We start from the raw sequence: 19,063 nt of genomic DNA, 5'->3' as shown, positions 1-19,063 counted from the left end.
GCAAACAGATGCAAAGTGCTCCTTTTTCCAGGAGTACCATCTGTAGTTGCAGCATTTCTTGTCAGTTCTCCAAGTACACAGAAATTCACATTCACAAATATCCTCAGGGTTCAGAGCCCTGGCCGAGGTGTATGAACACAAACAAACTGCACCCACCTGACTTTCCCTAAAAACACACATTCTTCAGCTGGAGATTGCACATAACAGCTTGTCCAACATCAGCCCCTGAGAAGGGAAGGGACAACCTGGTGGCTGGAGCTGTACCAGGAGACTTGAGAAGTGTGGATTTATTTGCTGGTGCGCTACTGTGCTGACATAATTACAGGCAAGATTAATGGTATAAACCTTTTTGTGGTCTAATTTTTAATAGCCCTGTCTCCTTCTGGCTTTGGTGAGGTTCAGGCTGCTAAGTGCCTTAGGGGATCTAGACTTCACTGATCTTCAATCTTCTGTCTTTAATGTGGGACTGGCACCTCAGTATGTGCCTTCCCCTGAAGTTGCTGTAAATACCAGTAGTTCAAAGATTCGAAATAGTTCATCCTACAGACTTCAACTGGGAAAAAACAACTCCTGTAGGTGTAAATTAAGGGTTTGGTCCGTGGAATCAACACCTGATAGGTTTGGTAAATGTGAGATACGATGCTTGAAGACATGGTGTAAGGACTCAGGGAATTCAGAGCCAGAAATACGCTCTACCGGGTTGAGAAATGATTTGAAAGTATCTGCAGGTTCCTCTGAGGTACTTCAGAGGAAAGGCAACTGCAAGAGCTTGATGGTAAATCAGTAATACTTGGGATGTGTCAAATCCTTTTTGTATGCAAATGTTCTGAGCCTTTTTCTGAGGAGGACAGAGCATTATGGTACATGCCTGTACATCTTGTCCTGCAGATGTCACCTGCAGTGTTTCAGACGTAGGTAACACTGTGAGTGAGTCCTCGTGTCTTTGCATGTTAGTAATGTGTGTGTGTACCCAGACACAGCCTGCACCCACTGCTTGTAGCAGGACTACTGTGGGTGTGTCTGTGAGCCTTGTGGAGGTAAAGAAGGTTTGTCAAGCAACCTGTGGTCTTGTTTGGGCAGAAAAGGTCTCTCTCTTTGCCCCCAAAAACACTTGTATTGAGTGTACCAGTGATGTTGGTGTGCCTGTTTTTCCCATCTCTGTGTGCTGCATTTGAGGAACAAAAAGAAGTAAGGTCATCAAAACCAGGTTCTTATGCCCTCCTTTCTTATTAATGATTAATGTGTGGCTTTTCTCTGAAGAAGAGTGCCTGGGAATTAGAGCTTTCACAATGCATTACTTTAAAGCTCTATTCATCTTTAGATCCTGCAGGCATGATAGTACTATGTGGTGACAGTCACCTAATATTTGTCCTGTGTGCACTCATACACTGGAGACAGCCTTCATCTCCAGCTGACTGAGGTAAGAAGGTGCTGAAGTGCAAATCTGTGACCTGGAAGTGCTGCCTAGTGCAGAGCAAGAGGTGAGGCTCAGGTGATGCTGCTGGATGAGCTGCCCTTGGTGTCAAGGGAGCTTTGCTCACTGAGGCATGGCACAACGGAGAAGATAGAAACTAAAGGCTGACACCTGAAAACTCACATTTCTGTCTTTTTTATCAGCAGCAAATTTGCATTAGTACAGAGCCCTCCTCAGCAGCTACACTTCTCCCCAACTCCAGAAAGGGTTCTGTGACAAAATTGTTCATTTGACATTCCCTTTTACTCTGTGTGTTCTCCTATCTTAGTTGAAGTAGTCCTTTCCTGTGCTTTGCAGGGCAGTTATTTAACCAGGATCATCTGGAGAGGACTCCTCCCAAAGATTAATGCTTCTCTGTGCCACCCAGGGGAGCTGAGGGCAGATGCTGCCATCTCTGTCCCCCACTCACCCGCAGTGCTGAGGCTGCTGTGCTCGTGTTGTGTTTTAGAGTTGCTGCAGCCTGTGGGAGATTGATGCTCCAGGTACTGAAGCTAATGATACTGTCAGTCTTTTGGTGTGCAGCAGGTGCTTTTGAAGTGGACTTTGAGAGAAGGAATAGTTCCAGAAAGAGATAAAAACAGAACCAAAATTTGCCTGTGAGTCTTCACTTTGGAGGCAGCAAGTAGCACGAAAAGGGAGAACCTTATCTGCCCAACCCAGACTGGAAAAAATCAACTTAAATTAAAAGCCCACACAAAAGAGAGGAGTGAGCAAAGGCAGTTTCTTAATTAGCTTACTGATACTGTGCAGGATCACAGCATATGGCTGTCCTGGGGCTTATATGATGAGCAGAGCGTTTAATTCGTGCTAGTAAGGAGCTGTTAGGGTTCCTCCTGACAGTTCCTGATGTTTAGCTTGTAATATAAATAAATTATGCTTAGATTTTAGCAGCAGAGACATAACCTAGTTACATGCAATCTTAATGCTTTACAATCATATCTTGAGGTATAAATTTAAAGTTGTGCACTTGCTTACTGCCTTTTGTCATTACTCAGAAATGAACCTAGTTCCCTCCTCCCTTGGCTGTCAGGAAAGGGAATCTACAAAAATATCTGTTGCTGTGGTGGGGTGAAGAGCAGGACTGCAGCAAAGCTCCCTGCAGTCATTCTAATGGGTGTAGTCTGCTTTGGAAGGCTTGTGAGCCTTGATCCTTTGTTAGATTAGTACCACCTCCTTTCTGTGTTTTTGAGATTCTTTGTCATGGCAGCAAGCATGTGTGATAAAGCAAGCAGAGTCCCTTGGCCTTTCCTCCAGGAAGAGACTGGAATAACTTGGAAGCTAGGTAGCTGCTGGGCATCGTGGAATTCTCGTGCAGTATTTCTGCATCGTTTTGCATTACAGGAGAGCAAGCCAAGGCCCTCCAAGTAGGTCATGCAGGAGGTAACCAGTCAGCATTTTACTGAAAAGGCATTACAAGGTGTTTTGGGTATAGAATGCTGCACAAAACAAGGTACAGATGTCAAGTCCATCCTTTGTTAAACTGTACTCTTGAGCCCCAGCCTGTTTGAGAGCTCCTGTAGGCAGAGCAGACATGGATATGAGGTGTGACAGGGGCCCTGTAGATCTCCTGCTCTGTGCCACTGCTGCTGGAGCACAGACTAAGCTCATTAAACTCTTTTTCAGGGGTGTTTTTTGCTGTGTTTTCTCAAGCATTTGGTCAACTAAACAAAACCAACCACTTTATTTAAATAGGTGGAAGGGATTGCATGCAAAGAAGCTGGGGATGCTCTGCTGCTTCTGTCTTGGGTGTAACTGGTCAGTGAATGCTGGAGTGGAGCAACAGCGTCCAGTGGGATCCCAGGGCTGAACAAATCCTACTCAGCTGTTCCCTACCTAAATCATCATCAGTAGAGCTCCTCTGGCTTTCTGTGCATTTCATTTGGACTTTGGCTTCTTTCTGCTTTCTTTACCATATTTTCTGCTTGATTTCTGACTGAGCTCTCTGCTGCCAAACTGCATTGTGCTGTACAGGGCCCTCTGACCAGAGCTGCCTGGATCAGGCTATCTTTGTGGCACAGGCAGCTCCTTTCTTTTTCTCTCTCGTTTTCAGAACAATGAACTTTTAATACCAATTAAACTTTCTGGTACTTGATGTGAACTGAAGTATGGAATCCATTCAATTTCTGCATGAAATGATGGAATGATTTTTAAATGTTGTATATTCCTCCTTTGAGACATAGCGGGCCTGGAAATACACTTGGAAATAGAGTTCATTTACTACAACTATTATTGATCCATTCCTTTGGCTGGAATCCAAATAAAAATTTCTTTATTGTGAAGTAGTGTGTGGGTGTGGAAGGGTGCTTGTATAGCAAGGGTTCTGCCTGCCAGAGTAGGTGGACAGAACAACTAATATTTTTTAAGCTAGAAGCTGTGAGAAGCTGTCTTTTATCAGCTGAAGTATGCAAAACTCAGTGTCTGGACAGCAAAGCCTCAGTGATGGTGCTGGTCAGGGTCTAGCAAGGGGGTGGAAAGAGCTCGTCACTGTGTCAACTTCAGCTCTCCGCTGTGATTCTTTTAGGGAAAGGTGGAAGTGTTACTAGGAGGATGTCTTAAAAATTTCCAGTTTAACTTCCTATTTATAGAAAAAGCAAAGTCTCCAAGCTGTTGTCTTCATTCCCAGCTAGATCTCCAAACAAAGTGCTTTTTACACCTGAACTGAAGCAGGAGGGTAAGTGTTCAGTAGCACTCCAGCCTTGGCTTCATCTGCAGCACTGTGGGATAGCATCTGATAGTGCTCTCCAGCCAAGTGACAGACAAAACAGTCCTGGAAATACTAGTTCTAATTTTCAGAGCTGAAGGTGTCTTTGCCTTTTTTTTTTTCAAGTTTCTCTTCATCATTAAAAAGAAATCAATCCGAAAGCTCTCCACATCTCTACTCTGTCTGATGGATTGTTACGGAGAGCACAGAGGGGGCACTGCCACTGATTGCATTGAAAGAGTGCAAATTAAGTACCCTGTATTTAATTACTTTTAAGTCTTTTCTCTTGAAGATAATTCTGGTGTGTGGCACAGACAGTAGTAACAGCTCACCTCTCCTAGGGGTGGTGAATGCCAGCTCTGTTCTGCAGATGTAAATGTAGCATTCAGAATTGCATATTATTAAGCCAGGTCTTTGGTGATAATGATAACCTTATCTAAGGTGTGAACAGATTGCTCAACACACTTGCCCCCATTCTCTGAAGTCTTTAATAGCAGCAGACTGCATTCCTAGCCTGATGAGTTTCTGTGCTCATAGGTATTTACTTTTATTTAACATTTACTTACTGCTTCTTTGTTTTGTTGTTTTGGGTTTTTTCCCCCAGGGAAAGCATATATTGCAACATCCTTACAAATTCTCTTTCACTAGTCCTGACCACAGTCTGGCCTCCAAGAATTTGAGGAAGAATCCAGGTTGCTTTCCCTAGCTAAAGGCTGGAGATTTAAAATCTCTGGAATGAGATTTGTGCTTTACTCTTTTATGTAAAATCAGTCATCCAGTTGGTTTCTTTCCTATGTACCTGGAGTCACATAGGCAGGTACTCTGTACCTGGAGTCACATAGGCAGTAATTCTGTGTTTTGTTTCTAGAATTGTTCTTCAGACTGTGTGTATTTACAGGAAGCACACTGAAGGTTCCTATTACCCTTTGCATTGTGACATAAGAAAGACACTTCTGGTTTTAAAATAATTTGTCATTTAACAGACTCTTGGAAAAGTATTGAGAAGCAGGAAAGTCAGGGAAAGCAGCAGAGACCTTCCTGGGGCTGAGGAGACTGGGCAAGTGTGCAGAACACTGGGGATGAATGGCAGGTTTCATTTGTCACTGGTTTGTGTAAAAATAGTTTGAGTAGTTTCCCTTCACCATTCCCACCCTTCTCAATGGGTAATCAACTTTATTTTCATTTGTAACAGGATATTTGCCCATCAGTCCCTGAAAAGCCCTGCAGAGTTGTTCAAACTTCAATAAGTAGCTTTGACTTCTGTGTACAGAGGTTCTTGATATTAATTTACCCCAGCAAGCAAGTCAGTGAGATCATTGTTTAATTGCAATATCTTCTGGCCATTCCAGGTCTTGCATGGCAGCCTGTCTCCTAAGTAACAGAGTTAGCAGCACCTCAGCTGGGGTCTCAGCTGCCTTTCTCTTTGGTGTCTTGTGTGAAACACTCCATCCCCTGAAGAATTACTTCTGGTGTATAGCAGTACTTGACTAATGTGTAGAAAAGTTAAATGAAAAGCAAAGCTCTCTCCTTTCTCCAAGTCTGGATGCCATATGTTACCTATCTCCAGTGCAGGAGTTTCTGGCCTGGCTGAGGCTCTGCATTCCTTCTGTGGAGTGTTGCCCTGTGTAAAAGGACTGCAAATCCTCTGTGAACTGCTGGAATCAGTCATGTTTGTTGATTTTCATCACTCTTGGAAGAAGGGTGTTCAGAAACCTTGCTTTGAAAGCTTCCTTTGGACAATGGTTTGGTTACATCTTCCATTCCATCACATTTAACAGATACAAGATGCAGAACAATCCCAGTGCAGATGTGAAACGGGAAGAGATTTTTCCTGACTCCTGTCAGTGGAGTGTGCTATCAGGTTGATTATTCCATGGCAGTTTCTGTCCTTTTTCATGACCAGTGCCAGCAGTAGCTCTCCTGTCTGTGTCATCCCTTTTGTTTTCATGCTTCAGCCCCTCCTGAAGACCAAAGATGAATTTGACCAATGACTACCAGGTGATGCTTTTCAAGGAGGTGGATGATGGAGTCTTAAGGCCATGGCAGAAATGCAGCCTGGAATTTTCCTGGGTTGCATGGACTTGTGAAGGTGTCTTTGGATAATGGAAACCAAAGCTGGCAGCACTTCTCATGGGATGGTCAGATGAGAACTTAGTCAAAGGATGCTGTCATTGTTTTCATAGGGCCCACCTTAGTTTAGAGCTTAGAGATTGTGGCATGGATCTAAAATGCAAATATTTCCATGGGGTTTGGGAGCTCGTCACTGCCTTTTGCAGCAGGAAGAGCAGTCTCATGATGCAGGTGCTGATCTCCCTGGGCTTTGTCTGTCTGAGATCTGCCTGGACTGCTGGGACAAGAGTGGGAGCTGAGCTCTCACTGGGTCTGGGGTACAGTTACAGACAAGGAAATGGGGTTTGTTCTTCCATGGCAGATAAATCCCAGGGGCTGCAGGAAGCTCATTACCCAAGGAGGGAGGACTAACAAAATCCCAAGAGTTGTGTATTTATAGAGCAGATGTTTCTGCATGAGATGCTCATAAGGATACATTTTGTGATGTGCTAGTTAAAACATTAAAACTGCAAAGTTTGATGTCTAGATAACTTAGTCATAGCATTAATTAGCTATTAACTTGATCCTGCAGAGTTTTCATGCTTATTTATGTGTGATAGATGTGGGAATTTTTTTCTCAAGGCATTAATTTCCAGTAAATTCTTCTATAGTTGAAGAGACAGGGATATCAGCAGGCCACACTCTTACTGATACAGTATTATAATATTTTTTTCAATCATAATGTTATCAATGTCTACCTTGATATTAGCCCCAGTACAGATCAAGAAGTAAGAAAGCAGGATACACAATACTGTGATGCTGTTCATAACCAAAGTGTAAAACAAATGTGGTGCAAGTGTGTTAGCACAAATGAACCAGAGAAAAATCTCTTCTGAATGGGCCATAGGGCAAGGAGGGTGAGAAGGTTGAGCTGTTCTGCCTTTAGTCTGACGGTGTTGCTTGTGAATTCTAACGCTGTGAGACTTAATGAGGGAATAAAAAATGTGATACACAGCTCCAGATAAGACCATTTATAGTGCATTTCTGTCACCCTGAAGCTTAACAAGTAGTGTTCCACATTAATAGATGTGCTTGAAGGTGGAGCTGCTATCATTTATTGTTATAATTCCTGAAAGGTATCTCAGAGAATTTGAATTCTAATTTCAGTTTCATAAAGACATAGCATTAAAATTCACATTTGTGTTTTTGATACAAAAGGATTAGTACAATTGGAGATGGGAAAACAGCAGTAGCATTCTCTTCCATCTATCCTGTGGAATCATTTTAATACCCACTTTACCTGCCTTCTATCATCCATTGCTAGAGGTGAAGCTGTTAGGATTTGAGAAAAGAATTTGTTTATCTGTGCATTTCATTTGTTTTCCTAATTGAAAGTTAATGTGCTGTTACAGCAACCAGCTCACAATTAAGTGCCTTCAGATTTTGAGAGGTCTCTGATAAAATGTGGATTTTCTTAGCTGTCTAATTGACACAGCAGCCTGCCCAGATGACCGGGACACGGGAGGGGGACCATGATTGATTTGTTAATTACTTGGCGATTGGCAGTCCCTCTAGTTAAAAGCAAAAACTGACTGCAGGATCCTGATAACAGAAGGTAATGATGGTGTCCTGAGCTTTTGAGAGGTAACCTTACATAGCTTTGTGCAATTCAAAGACCTGAAAGTTGAAAGGTTGTCTGTGTTATTGTTGGAATTACTGTGTTTCAGCTTTGGGAAGAGCTTCCATACAGGTTTGGTCAGTGAGCACGATTAAGAATAATTTTGTCACTTCATTTTCCCCCTAAAGAAAAGGGGGGGTGTGGGGGCAAGGTGGCATTTGGAAAATTGACTTGAATTTTATTTATTTTTTGGGTAATGGCAGATTGATGCTTAATGCAAGGCTGGGGTATCAGTTTGTGCTCGCTGGATGAGTTGAGGCCAAGTTTAAAGGTCCCCTCTGACAGTTTCTACAGTCATTGATAAGTGTAACTTTTAACAATTCCAAGTAACCTTCCACTCTGTCTTGCTTCTTCTACCTGTGCCATTCTCTTGTGCAGAGTTTTGAGAAATTCAAAGCCATGTAAGCTGTCATCATTTCCTTACTAAAGTTGACTGACCCAGACTTGGTAATGAATGTGCTGCGCACAGCTTTTTCACTTTCTGGCCATGGTACTGCTGAGCAATCTTGTGACTTAGCATGTTTTTCCTAAGGTGGTGAAAGTATCTTTCAGTTTGGAAGTGCTGGTTTTGAAATTAAAATTTTGGTTTGCATCCTGTTTGCTCTGCAGACTCCAGCCTGGTTTCAGGTGAGTCCCTGGGCTCGCCAGCAAAGCAGAGAAGGTGTTTGTAGGTACCTCTGGGATTGTGTTCCCCTTTTTGTTCAGGCTCAGAGAGTTGCAGACATGCATTGCCCATACTTTACTGAGATTTAATAGGTTTGTCAGTCTACTTGGCCTCCTAATTTTTCGTCCAAGATGATGAGTTCTTAATAATTGTAGTATAAATCAGTGGACCTTTATAGTGAAGAACTTTATAGTGAAGGTTACAGGGCTGAATTTTCTTTCAACTCTCTCCTGTCAGGAATGTAAGTTCAGATGGAGCAGAAGCACGCAGAAGACTGAGAGAGTGTGATGGCCTGGTGGATGCCCTCCTGCATGCTCTGCAGTCTGCAGTTGGCAAGAAGGACACAGACAATAAGGTGAATTTGGGTATTTAAACATAGTTGGCATCAATTTATGCTGAAGTGTTGCACTGGGATCCAACTTCTGTTTGCTGGTATCAGAAGAGGATTATGCTTGCCTCAGAAAATAGACTAATTGTCCTCTCATGTCTGCTATCAGTGGTAGTGCTGATGGGGTACAGCAGGATGCTGCTGTGTTTCCCTCTATGGCTGATGAGGAGAGCAAAGGCTGGTTGCTGAGAGAGGTGAGGAGACTGGTCCTTTATTGTCAGTGACATTATTGCTATTGTTCTGCATTACTTAATTGGCATTTATAAGTGCAGTCTCCAAATCAGAATTGAGTCCCATTTGCACAAAGCAGCAAAGGAGTCAGTTCCCATTTTAAAGACTTTATTCAGCACCATCTCTGAAGACTGAAGTGCTTAGACATTAAGAAATGTCTTCAGACCTGCAGCACTTTCACTGTGGCTTTTTTTTTGATGCAGATTTTATTAATCTGTTTTTATCGTCATCTCATCCCATGGCACTTAAAAGTGTATTTATATGCATGAGGAATATCATAACTTTAACCTGTTTAAAAAAAGAGCATGCTATTTCTTTATAACACCAGAAAGTTTGTAAAGCATCATTATTTTATTCTGTGTCTCACCATGTGATGGCCTGAACAAGGGGGTTACAAAGCCCTGTTACTTAATCAGGTAATTTTGGAAGTGGATTTTGTAACCACCTGGTGGTTTCCATTGCAACCTACAGAGCACTGCTCTTGTCAGAACCCGATGTGCTGTGGATTAGCTATTACTACAGGACAACGTGTGTTCCCATTGAAATCCTCACAAGGCCTAGGTTCTGACCCAGAGAAAATTTAATAAAATGGGCCCCTTGGAGATTGTAAATGTTGGAAGAACGAGAGAGAGACTTGGATTAAAATAAGATCCTTATATGATCATTTTCTGCTGTGTGTTTGATCTTTTGGTGAATTGTATTCTTTATGTAAGATCAAGTGGTATTTTTGATTAGAGAGTTTTCATTTTGAATGGATACTATTTATAAAGCGCTTCCCTTTTGGAAAAATAAAATGGGGTTTAGAAGAAGAATGAACTTTAATTTAAGGGTCTTGACTAAATCTTCCTTGAGAGCTACATGGTTTTCCTGGGATGGGTAGCCTTCTTTTTTTAATTTCCCCAAACCCTCCTCTGTACAATACAATGGTTTGCAGGTAAGAGGGTGCAATATTTCATATAACATAAATTTCTTTGTAACAGTCTGTGGAGAATTGTGTGTGCATCATGCGGAACCTTTCCTATCACGTCCACAAAGAGGTCCCTGGAGCTGATAAGTACCAAGAACTAGATGCTGGTCAGACTACAGGCACAGGAGGCTCCCAGAAGAAGAAGAAAGATGATGCTGGTTGTTTTGGTGGAAAAAAAGCTAAAGGTATGTGTTGCGAAAACTCAGAACTAGAAATTAGTTTGGGGGTAATGTTGCTGTGCAGTCCTGCTCTTGAAAGCACATTCATCGTGCTCATTTAGGATGGTGCAGTATGTGGAGTGTTTGCAGTGTCCTGGCATGTGTTTATCTCCTGTGTTGCATCACAATTGGATGTTTGGGATTCTTTTTTCCACGGTACTGTAATTTGGTTTGGCTTTAAACAGGAATGCTGCATGCTGATGACATTCTGCTGTTGGAAAAAGGTGGATGTGCTCTGCCTCTCCTCTGCATTGCTGTGTTCTTGCATCTGTCACATCTCTGCTCAGTCCCCTTGCCTGGCTGGGTAGCACGTGTGCCCTTCTCGGGAAGCCAAGCCAGCATGGATCCATCCATCCCCGTGCATGGCACTCCTGCCTGTACATCTTCCGTGCCTCCAGACTCTCATACTTGAAAACATCCTAAAAGCCTCCCCTCCCACTCAACCAAAATATACAACCTCCCAATCCAGTCACTATTTCAGTAATTTAAATTGCAAACACGATTTTGTAGCTTTTAATTGTCAGTCACTCTTAGACCTGTTCTCTCCTCTGGGGCATGAGTGTTGCAAATGAGTTTCATTATGAGAGGATTAATAGTCCCAGTAACCCCCCTTCAATGTTTCCTTTACAAGGAGACACTCAAATTATATCAGTTTTCTTTGTTGTTTTAGAGAAATTACTATTCTAGACTGAATTCTGTTTCCTTTCTTAGAGAAGTGACTATTCAGATGAATTCAGAGATAATTAATTCCATTTTCTATCTAGGCTTCATTCTCCTCATTCATGCGTACACATATCCTGGCTTATTATTTATACCCAGGTACAAGGAAGGGTTTTGCCCCTAAAGAGCTGATATGGAGTTGTTTGAACTTGATGGACTCTGTGCTGCACATTGCTCTTTGATCTGATCTGCACAAGTTATTAAAATATTACGTGTTTCCATATGTGTTAGGGAAGTCATCACAGTGTGAACTTGCTTTTGCAGACGAGTCTGTCATCAACTACATTTAAACTGTTTAAAATAAAAAATTGATGGGAATCTTCTAAAGACTGGGGGGGGAACTAAAGAAGTAATTCTGCCTGCCTGGCCAGCCTGTTCTCACAGAGAGTGACTGAACCTGCAGTGTGATACCTTTTGAAAACCTTGCATGTGTGCTGACTCGAGCCTGTTCCTGCCACCTGCAGTCCGTGGTGTTGCTTTGCTTGAGAGCAGCACAGTCCATGGGAACACTTTCAGCCGTTAAAGTTCTGAGTGGCCTGTGGGAGGAGGGTGTTGTGCTGAGGGAGAATTGTCCTCCACCCTTGATGACAGTGACAGGAGCACTCCCAGGTGTGTGTCCCACACCAGGTGTCTGCCTGGGCCCACCTAGAGATTCCTCTCCTGGGGCTGTGCTCCCAGGTACTTTCTGTTCATCAGCTGAAGCATCAGGTCACATCTTTGTGGGCAAATTGGTCTCCAAATCATCTGATTCTGGGGGTGAGCCTGTGGATTGCAGCAAGCAGTGCAGGCACTCAGTGACAGCTTGGGTTTGGCTCTGTGTGTTTGGCAGGAAAAGACAATACATTTTAATGGGTATTTCCACCTTTTTGCAGTCGTCTTTGGAAAGTGTGCTGTTCCCTTGAGGGAAATCAGCTGGTGATAATACTGAGCTCACAGCTCGTAGGATGTAGATCAAAAGAATGGAGGGTCTCAGATGACTGTTGTGCTTCAAAAATAAAAGTTAAAATCCATTCATAAATGTGCTTTTAAAATCGTAAAGAGAAGCTCCCTTGTCTCACTGTTAAATTTATGTGGATACTGGTCTGAACCTACCTTAATTTTTTCAGTCTAGAACTTCAAAATCAATCTGTTCTTTCTTGTTCACTTAATCTTACAGTGTTTCCATGTTTATTTTATTTTATTTCATGGTCATTGATCACAGCATTTCAAACACTTCTGCAAAGGGCTAGTCATCCTTCTGTCCCCTCAATTCTATGAGCACCTTTTCATTTAATAAAAAGAGAAAGAAAAGGGAAAAAAAAAGCTGTGCAAAGAAAGATTGTGGTTTTTTAGCAGGAACAATAGAGAGTACATGAAATACCTTGGTTTGGTTTTTTAATTGATGAAACTTCTGTAGTCTTGTAATACTCAGGTTTTGAACCTGTTCTGTGAAATTCTGCCTCTTTGTGACTGTTCCTTTGTATTTTCTTCATCCTGTAAATTTTTGTTTTCCTTTTGCTGCTTTTCTGGTAATTAGAGGAGTGGTTCAATCAAGGTGAGTCTGCAATACTTTCTTTTCATCATCACCATAACATGCTTTGTTCAGCTTTCACATGCAAGGCTAAGAGCTGAGATCAAGGTCTTGTTCATCCACCTCCTCCTGCTCCCCCAGCACAACCTCCTGTTCATTTCAGCAGACATGGAAAAATCCTCTGAGGGAGCGTTTGCAGTTTGGTCTTTCCATACCACAAATGGAAAATACAAGGATTTGTTCATTCTTGGTGTAAGTGCAGTAGGGGAATTGCTGTGCAGCTGGCGTGCTGAGCCCAGTAGAGCAGGAACACCCAGGTGTGGGTTGTGTCCCCAGCCCTGTCAGATGGAAGGCTCTGCTGGCTGCTCTGGGAGGTGGAAGGAGCTGTGAGTTGCAGCAGCTTCGGTGTGTGTTCTCAGGGGTGCTTGGTACTTCTGCTTGGGCACGTGCCTGGGCTGCTGCAGCTCTGGCACTGGCACACACAGGAGCTGGAGGAAGCTGCCTCAGTACCTGTCTAGGGGATAAACTTCAGTTTCTCATCCCAGCAAGTAAAACTGTACCTGGAAGACACAAATCTAAGGCTAAAGGTTCCCTTGGCTGGGAAGTTGATAGGCTGTGTGTGCCTGGGCGACTCTGTCACTGAGACCACTGTAGGGTGAAGGCAGGGGCGTTTTCAGGTTGTGACACTTGCTTCAGATCATGGGTTCTGGAGGGTTGGACCAAAGGAGAAATGTTGGGGAGGGGAAAAAACCAACCAACCAAAATCTAATTGCTCCACCCAACAAATGGTGCTCTGCAGAACACTGATTTTTGGGCTGTGAGTGGTGAGGCTGTGGAGGATGGGCTTGTTGGCAGGACAGAGCTCAGCCCTTCGTTTCTGTCATTTCTTTGTGGCCAGCTCAGTGGCTGTATTACTGAACACCAGGGAGGATAAGGTGAGATTCTTATGAAGAAGCACTTTCCCTTAAACTTTTATTTGACCAGAAAGAAAGCATTTGGGAATTAATCCTTCAGCAGAAATGGTCTGGCTGCACCATGGTTTGATTATATGGTAAAGCAAAACAACATTTGAGGAAGATCAGCAACAACATTAGTGGTTAATAACACTGGGTCACACTTCAGAGTCTGTGCTGAGTTTCTGACAGATGGAAAATGCTGAAGGTCATGTTTTGGTTGTTTCTTACATAATGAAAAGTAGCAAGGGGGAAGAGGGGAAGAATTTTAATCCCTCTGTTTCAGAGACTGTAAATTGCATCTTGCACAAGCAAGTCTCATGTCAGGCAGTTTTCCCAAACCAGAGTGCTGTGCCAGTCCTACAGCCAGGTCTCATAAAGCAGGCCTGTCAGCAGGCCTATTCAAAACTGTCTCTTGGCAAAGTTTAGAGCTATGCTTCTCATCCAGCATTGGCTTTTCTCTAACACGCCTCAGGCTGGAAAACCTGGAAACCTGGGTGGAAATTGAAATGTACAAAAACAGATCTTCAACTTCTCTCCTACTGCAAGTGTAGTTTGTGCTGTGGTTTCAGCATCCCCGTGGTGCACAACCTGACTGTGAAGATCCCCAGGCAGTGGTGTGCTCCCTGCAAATCCCAGCCACATGGGTTGTGTGTGTGTTCACATCCCTGTTGTGAACAAATGCACAGGCTCAAGGGACAGAGCAGGGTGTTCAGAGCTATAGAATCTGTCAGTGATGCAGATTTTTTTGTGTTATCAGGGGTGCATGGAGATGGCTGAAAGGGTTTTAATCGGTAGACTCCTGAATTGCTATATTTGGTCACCTTTTTAGAAACTCCCCAGTATTTGTGAAATTCAAACAAGAAAAATAGCTGCTGGGCCTCAGATTGAAACCTCTGCTTTCTGGATGGATTTGGTTTGGAGTGTTCTTGCAGCTTGCTCACCTTGTCCTGTAGAAAAGCCCTGGAAATGCTTGGGGTGCTTGGGGTATTTCCAAACAAGCAAGTAATTTGTAGAGTTGAAATCCCCTTGGTCAGAGTTCTGTGTTCTGTACTGCTGCCATTTGCAAGCAGCTGGCAGCTTTTCTTTGAACAGACGGGCTTTGGCCTGCGAGGTGGGAGTTCCTTATAGGGCTGAGATGCAAACCAGCAGAGGCTCCTCCAAACCAGCCAGTGTTTGCTGTCTGGCCCAGAAATGGAGAGACAGCAACTGAGGAGCCCAGAGCACAGGTGGAGGGTGCTGTCTTTATGAAAGATGGGTCAGTAAATAGGCAGCTGCTTTGGCATTCCCAGCTCAAAAGTAGCAGCCAACACTGCACTCCTGGACAATTCCTCCTTAACAAGTTGTGCACAAACACAGTGCTTACTAAAAACACTGCCACTGGGAAGAAGGGAGCTCTTACTGTGCCATCTCAGTTCTGCAGAGCTGATGATAGAACTGCCAAACCAACCTTTAAATTATAGAGGGAACTTTTGAAATAAGTAGTTGTGTCAAGTAAGGTCTGGCTCTCTGAGAACATGTTCTGAGGTTTAAACTATCTAATGGCAGAGACATGAAATTTGGGGTCATGTGAAAAAACAGTTTGTTCTACTTGTAGATAAGATGGAGTCACATTTATGGGTCTGCTTTAAGTCTGTAATCTTTCCTACACTGACTTCCTTCCTTGAATGCTTTTTTCCTTTTAATTCCCTCTGCCCTGCTTTTTCCTGTCAATGCCCTAAGGGTCAACAAGGGTTTGCAGCCAGTAAGTGGGTTCAGCTGCCATTATGAAGTGCAAAGTCTTTTGGTGATGTGCAGCACTTCTTTCTGGTATTTTATTTCCCAAGCAATGTGTTGCTCCTTTTGCAGAGCAAAAACTTGATGGAAGGCTGTGAAGTGCCACCAATTCCTGTCCCTTCCTTTAGAAAAGATATCTTTCAAGGAGTGCTGTGGTACCTGGCTGCATGACCCTTTGGCAGCTTAGATGGACTTTTACATACTTCAGTTAAGGAAATTACTTCAGATCAGCAGAACTTCTAGGTGCATGTTTTGTTTTGCACAACAGTTGAAGTTGGCTGGTATTCTGTGTTGGCATTTCAAAAGAAAAAAGTGGGATTCCATCCCCTCCCAAAGAAAGGGAGAGGATGGAATACTACCTTGAAGGGGGGGGTTTCCCTCTTAATGTTACTCCTAAATATTCATAATGGTATTTAAAAGCTCTTATTTCTTCTCTGTATGGTACTGAGTATTTTTATCCTTTTGTTAAGAGGAAAGGTAGAGTGACCCATTGAATTTACTGTGCATGTACCAGCCCTCTGCTGTAACAAGGCAGGGACTGGCCTTTCCCATCTTGTGACCTCTTGGCAGACAAGACTCAGGCTAATCTCCCCACTACATTTTCAAGGACCATTTTTCTGTTTGCTTTTAAGCAGCCTGACTTTTGGAGCTTCCAGCCCTTTCTGTAAAACCTCCATTAACAGCCTGGTAGTCCCTGTGCAGAAGCCATTTCTGGCAGCCTCAGTTGGGTTGTCTGAATTCATCCCGTTGCACCTGCCTTCCCTGCTCTGGAGGGAGAGGGACTAAATAACTTGAGTTTTCCCCTCTCAGAATAATGTGGGAAAGCTAAATTGTACACTGCTGTGATCAGAAGCCATGCAGATTCTTGCACTGCCTACCAAATCTCTCTCTCTGCTGCCAGTATTCCTCTGATGGCAAAGTTCCTGCTTGTCCCACAGCATCCATGTGGGCATACCCAAGGCAGTGTGTCTCCTTGGGGGCATGGAAACTAACCCTTCCCTCCCCATGTGTTTACATAACCTTGAATTCTCAAACTTGACTAAAAGTGCAGGTTTTGTTCTGCTCTATGTAAAGGTTGTATAAATTAAAGCTGATGTAATAGTTTGACACTGTTTCTTAGCAAAAGTATGGAATTATTTCCATTAGCTTCTAATAAATAGCAAAAATGACACTTTGTCGATTGAAGAGCAATTCAAGGTTAAGTTGTTGGCTGCTGTCTGTACAATGTATTAAATCTAGGTCTTCCTGCCTGGCTGTTGCATTGAGAATAAAGGCTGAAAAGCAAAGCTGTTGTTTTCTTGCTCTGCTGCTGAGTTTTTGCTTGAGCTAAGCTTCAGGTAAAAATTCCTTTGTGAAAACAAGTAAACATGGGGCTTCTAAGGGAGGGGCACAGCTTTGCCAAGAAGGGAAATGGCACCATTTTCCAAGGTTTAAAACACTCCTAAGACTCTCTGAAACACTGGTGTTAAGCATGTTTGCAGGTCAACATGAAAGCAGCATGGGTGTTTGTCCCTAAGTTTGCTCATGCTAAAGCCACAGCTGTGCAGCTGGTCTGCCAGTCAGATACACACAATTATGGGTAGCAGTCTGTGATTTATATTCTGGGTCTGTATCTTCTCCCATCTTGTAGATGCACATGACAGTAACTTACCTGTCAGTATACTGACAATCTTCTCCATCTGTTGTCTTCTTTTTTGCACAGGAAAGAAGAATGGGGATTTGGACAGGAATTTTGATACACTTGATTTGCCTAAGCGGTCTGAAGCAGCAAAAGGTAATGCTAATGTTTGTGCTTTTGGAAATAACAAGTAGCTTGGGAGCTGGAGGCTCTTAAAGGGACTTGAGACATGAGCATATCAGGCTGATCTCTTTCTTTTGTAGCCAGTTAATTGAGATAATGGATATATGTGTGCATGCTGTTATCTAGTGCTGAATACTGGATATGAATTTTTATCTAAGACTGCTGAATTGGTGGAATCTTGTAGAAGCCTGTCTGATTTGGTGTTAGGTGATTGTAACTCCAGAGAGGGGTGAGTGCTGGCTCTCCTCCCCTACAGCTGCATTTGCAACCTGCATCACACCTGACTGTAAGGAGTTCTGAAATGCACTCGGTGAGAGTGCTTGGCACTAAACCTTACTCTTCCCTGGCATCTCTGTCATTCTTCAGCGTTCTTTGGACCTGGGTGACAGCAGGGATTGGGGATTTTTGCCTTTACTGATACTCAGTCTTTCCCTGAACACAGTATTCCTCCCTGTCTGAAGTGAGCAGTACTTGTGGTTTTCTAAAATCTGGGAGGTTCACAGAAAAATTCTTCTGCATTGTGCCTTTGTATTTTAGCTCTGGCAGAGGTGGAATCTTTCACAATCTGCATTCCCTTCTTGCATGCATGGTACTGTTTTAAATTCGAGATTAGGAGGTGATTTGGGATTTTATCAGAATTCTTAGAGCATTGGATGGTGTTTTGAGACTTGCACAGGTTTTGATTTGAAGTGTGTGCAATGTCTCTGCAAAGATCCAGCCATTGTCATGGCAACTGCTGCTGTGCCACCCTGTCAGCCTCACCTTAACGAGCTCTGAATACCCAGAACTACCTGAATATCCTCAGAAGAAAAATTTTAAACTCTTCCTGCATCACGTAGAGAATTTTGGGGAGTGTAAAGAGACAAATCTGACTCAGTGGAGAGATCCACGGACTTGGGATACCTGAATTGTGCTCTTTTGGTGGCCTTGGTCCAGTCCACTTATTTGTGCTTCAATTTCCTTGCTGTTAACTGAGAGCAACAACAGAGGCCATGTCTGAGATCCTTAGAGATGTGCTGGTAGTCAGTAATGGTGTAATAATTATACATATACATAGTGCTGCACTCAAATTCACAGTGAAACTCTGATTGATGATATGCAAACTAATCCTGAGATGTAGATAAATCGAATCTATTTATAGACACTCTTTATAGTGGATGCAGTTTCTAGTGTTATGTCTAAACACCGATTTTCACTTGGTGCATTATTGCGCAAGGTCTTCTGTATCTTGTGAAATAATGCAAGATATTAAAGAACCTCTCAGAAGCTGCAGTACCATCCTATTTAGAGAGCTGCAGGAAACTTCCAGCCAGCCTTCACTGGCTGCCATCAGTTCAGGCTGGGAGCTGATTACAGTGCAGAGCAAGGAGACGCCTTTAGGATGCAGGAAAAGAAAGGAATGCAAAATATAGCAAAGGCTTCAGCGTTTGCATTCCTTCGTAAATATGATTGGAATGGAGGTGCCACTAGAGGGAAAAAATGGAAATCAAGAATTTCTGCAAGGAAATGCACCTTGCATAGCTTTCTTTAAAATAAGATTGAAAGCTTTCATGTGGCTCTGTTAATGGCAGAAGTGATGTGCTGATCTGATGGGAGATGGATCTGTCTCTGAGCTTACACAGCTTGTTATCATATTCAATTGCTAGAAATCTCACACTCCTGAAGAGGTTGTCTGATAATTTTGAGATACCCCCTTTAATCAAAGTCAAATAGATTACATATCTCATGATAGATAAGGTCAGGAGATTAATCCCACAGCATTTTGAAAGAAGCACTTTGACATGGAAAAGGGCTTATTTTAAAAGTAACTATTGACTTGTGTGCTAAGAGTAAAAAAAACAAGACATTGATGCGTTTTTGTTCACTTTTTTGGTGGTATTTTCCTGCCAAGCATCTCATTTACTTGAGAATTCCTGGATAGTAAAGGTTCTAA

General features: G+C 42.9%; 1 protein-coding gene across 1 annotated transcript in view; it reads left to right on the top strand.

The window, feature by feature from the left end:
• Positions 1-19,063, top strand: part of ARVCF (ARVCF delta catenin family member) — a 245,667-nt gene that overhangs the window by 186,233 nt on the left and 40,371 nt on the right. The window contains 4 exon segments of the mRNA XM_030958635.1: positions 8,804-8,921; positions 10,166-10,337; positions 12,607-12,624; positions 17,032-17,103. Of these exon segments, the coding sequence (XP_030814495.1) occupies positions 8,804-8,921; positions 10,166-10,337; positions 12,607-12,624; positions 17,032-17,103 (380 nt within the window).

Source organism: Camarhynchus parvulus, chromosome 15 (assembly GCF_901933205.1).
Source record: "Camarhynchus parvulus chromosome 15, STF_HiC, whole genome shotgun sequence".
Classification (NCBI taxonomy): domain Eukaryota; kingdom Metazoa; phylum Chordata; class Aves; order Passeriformes; family Thraupidae; genus Camarhynchus; species Camarhynchus parvulus.
The sequence above is the reverse complement of the archived record's forward strand: the minus strand, read 5'-3'. Positions and strand labels throughout refer to the sequence as shown.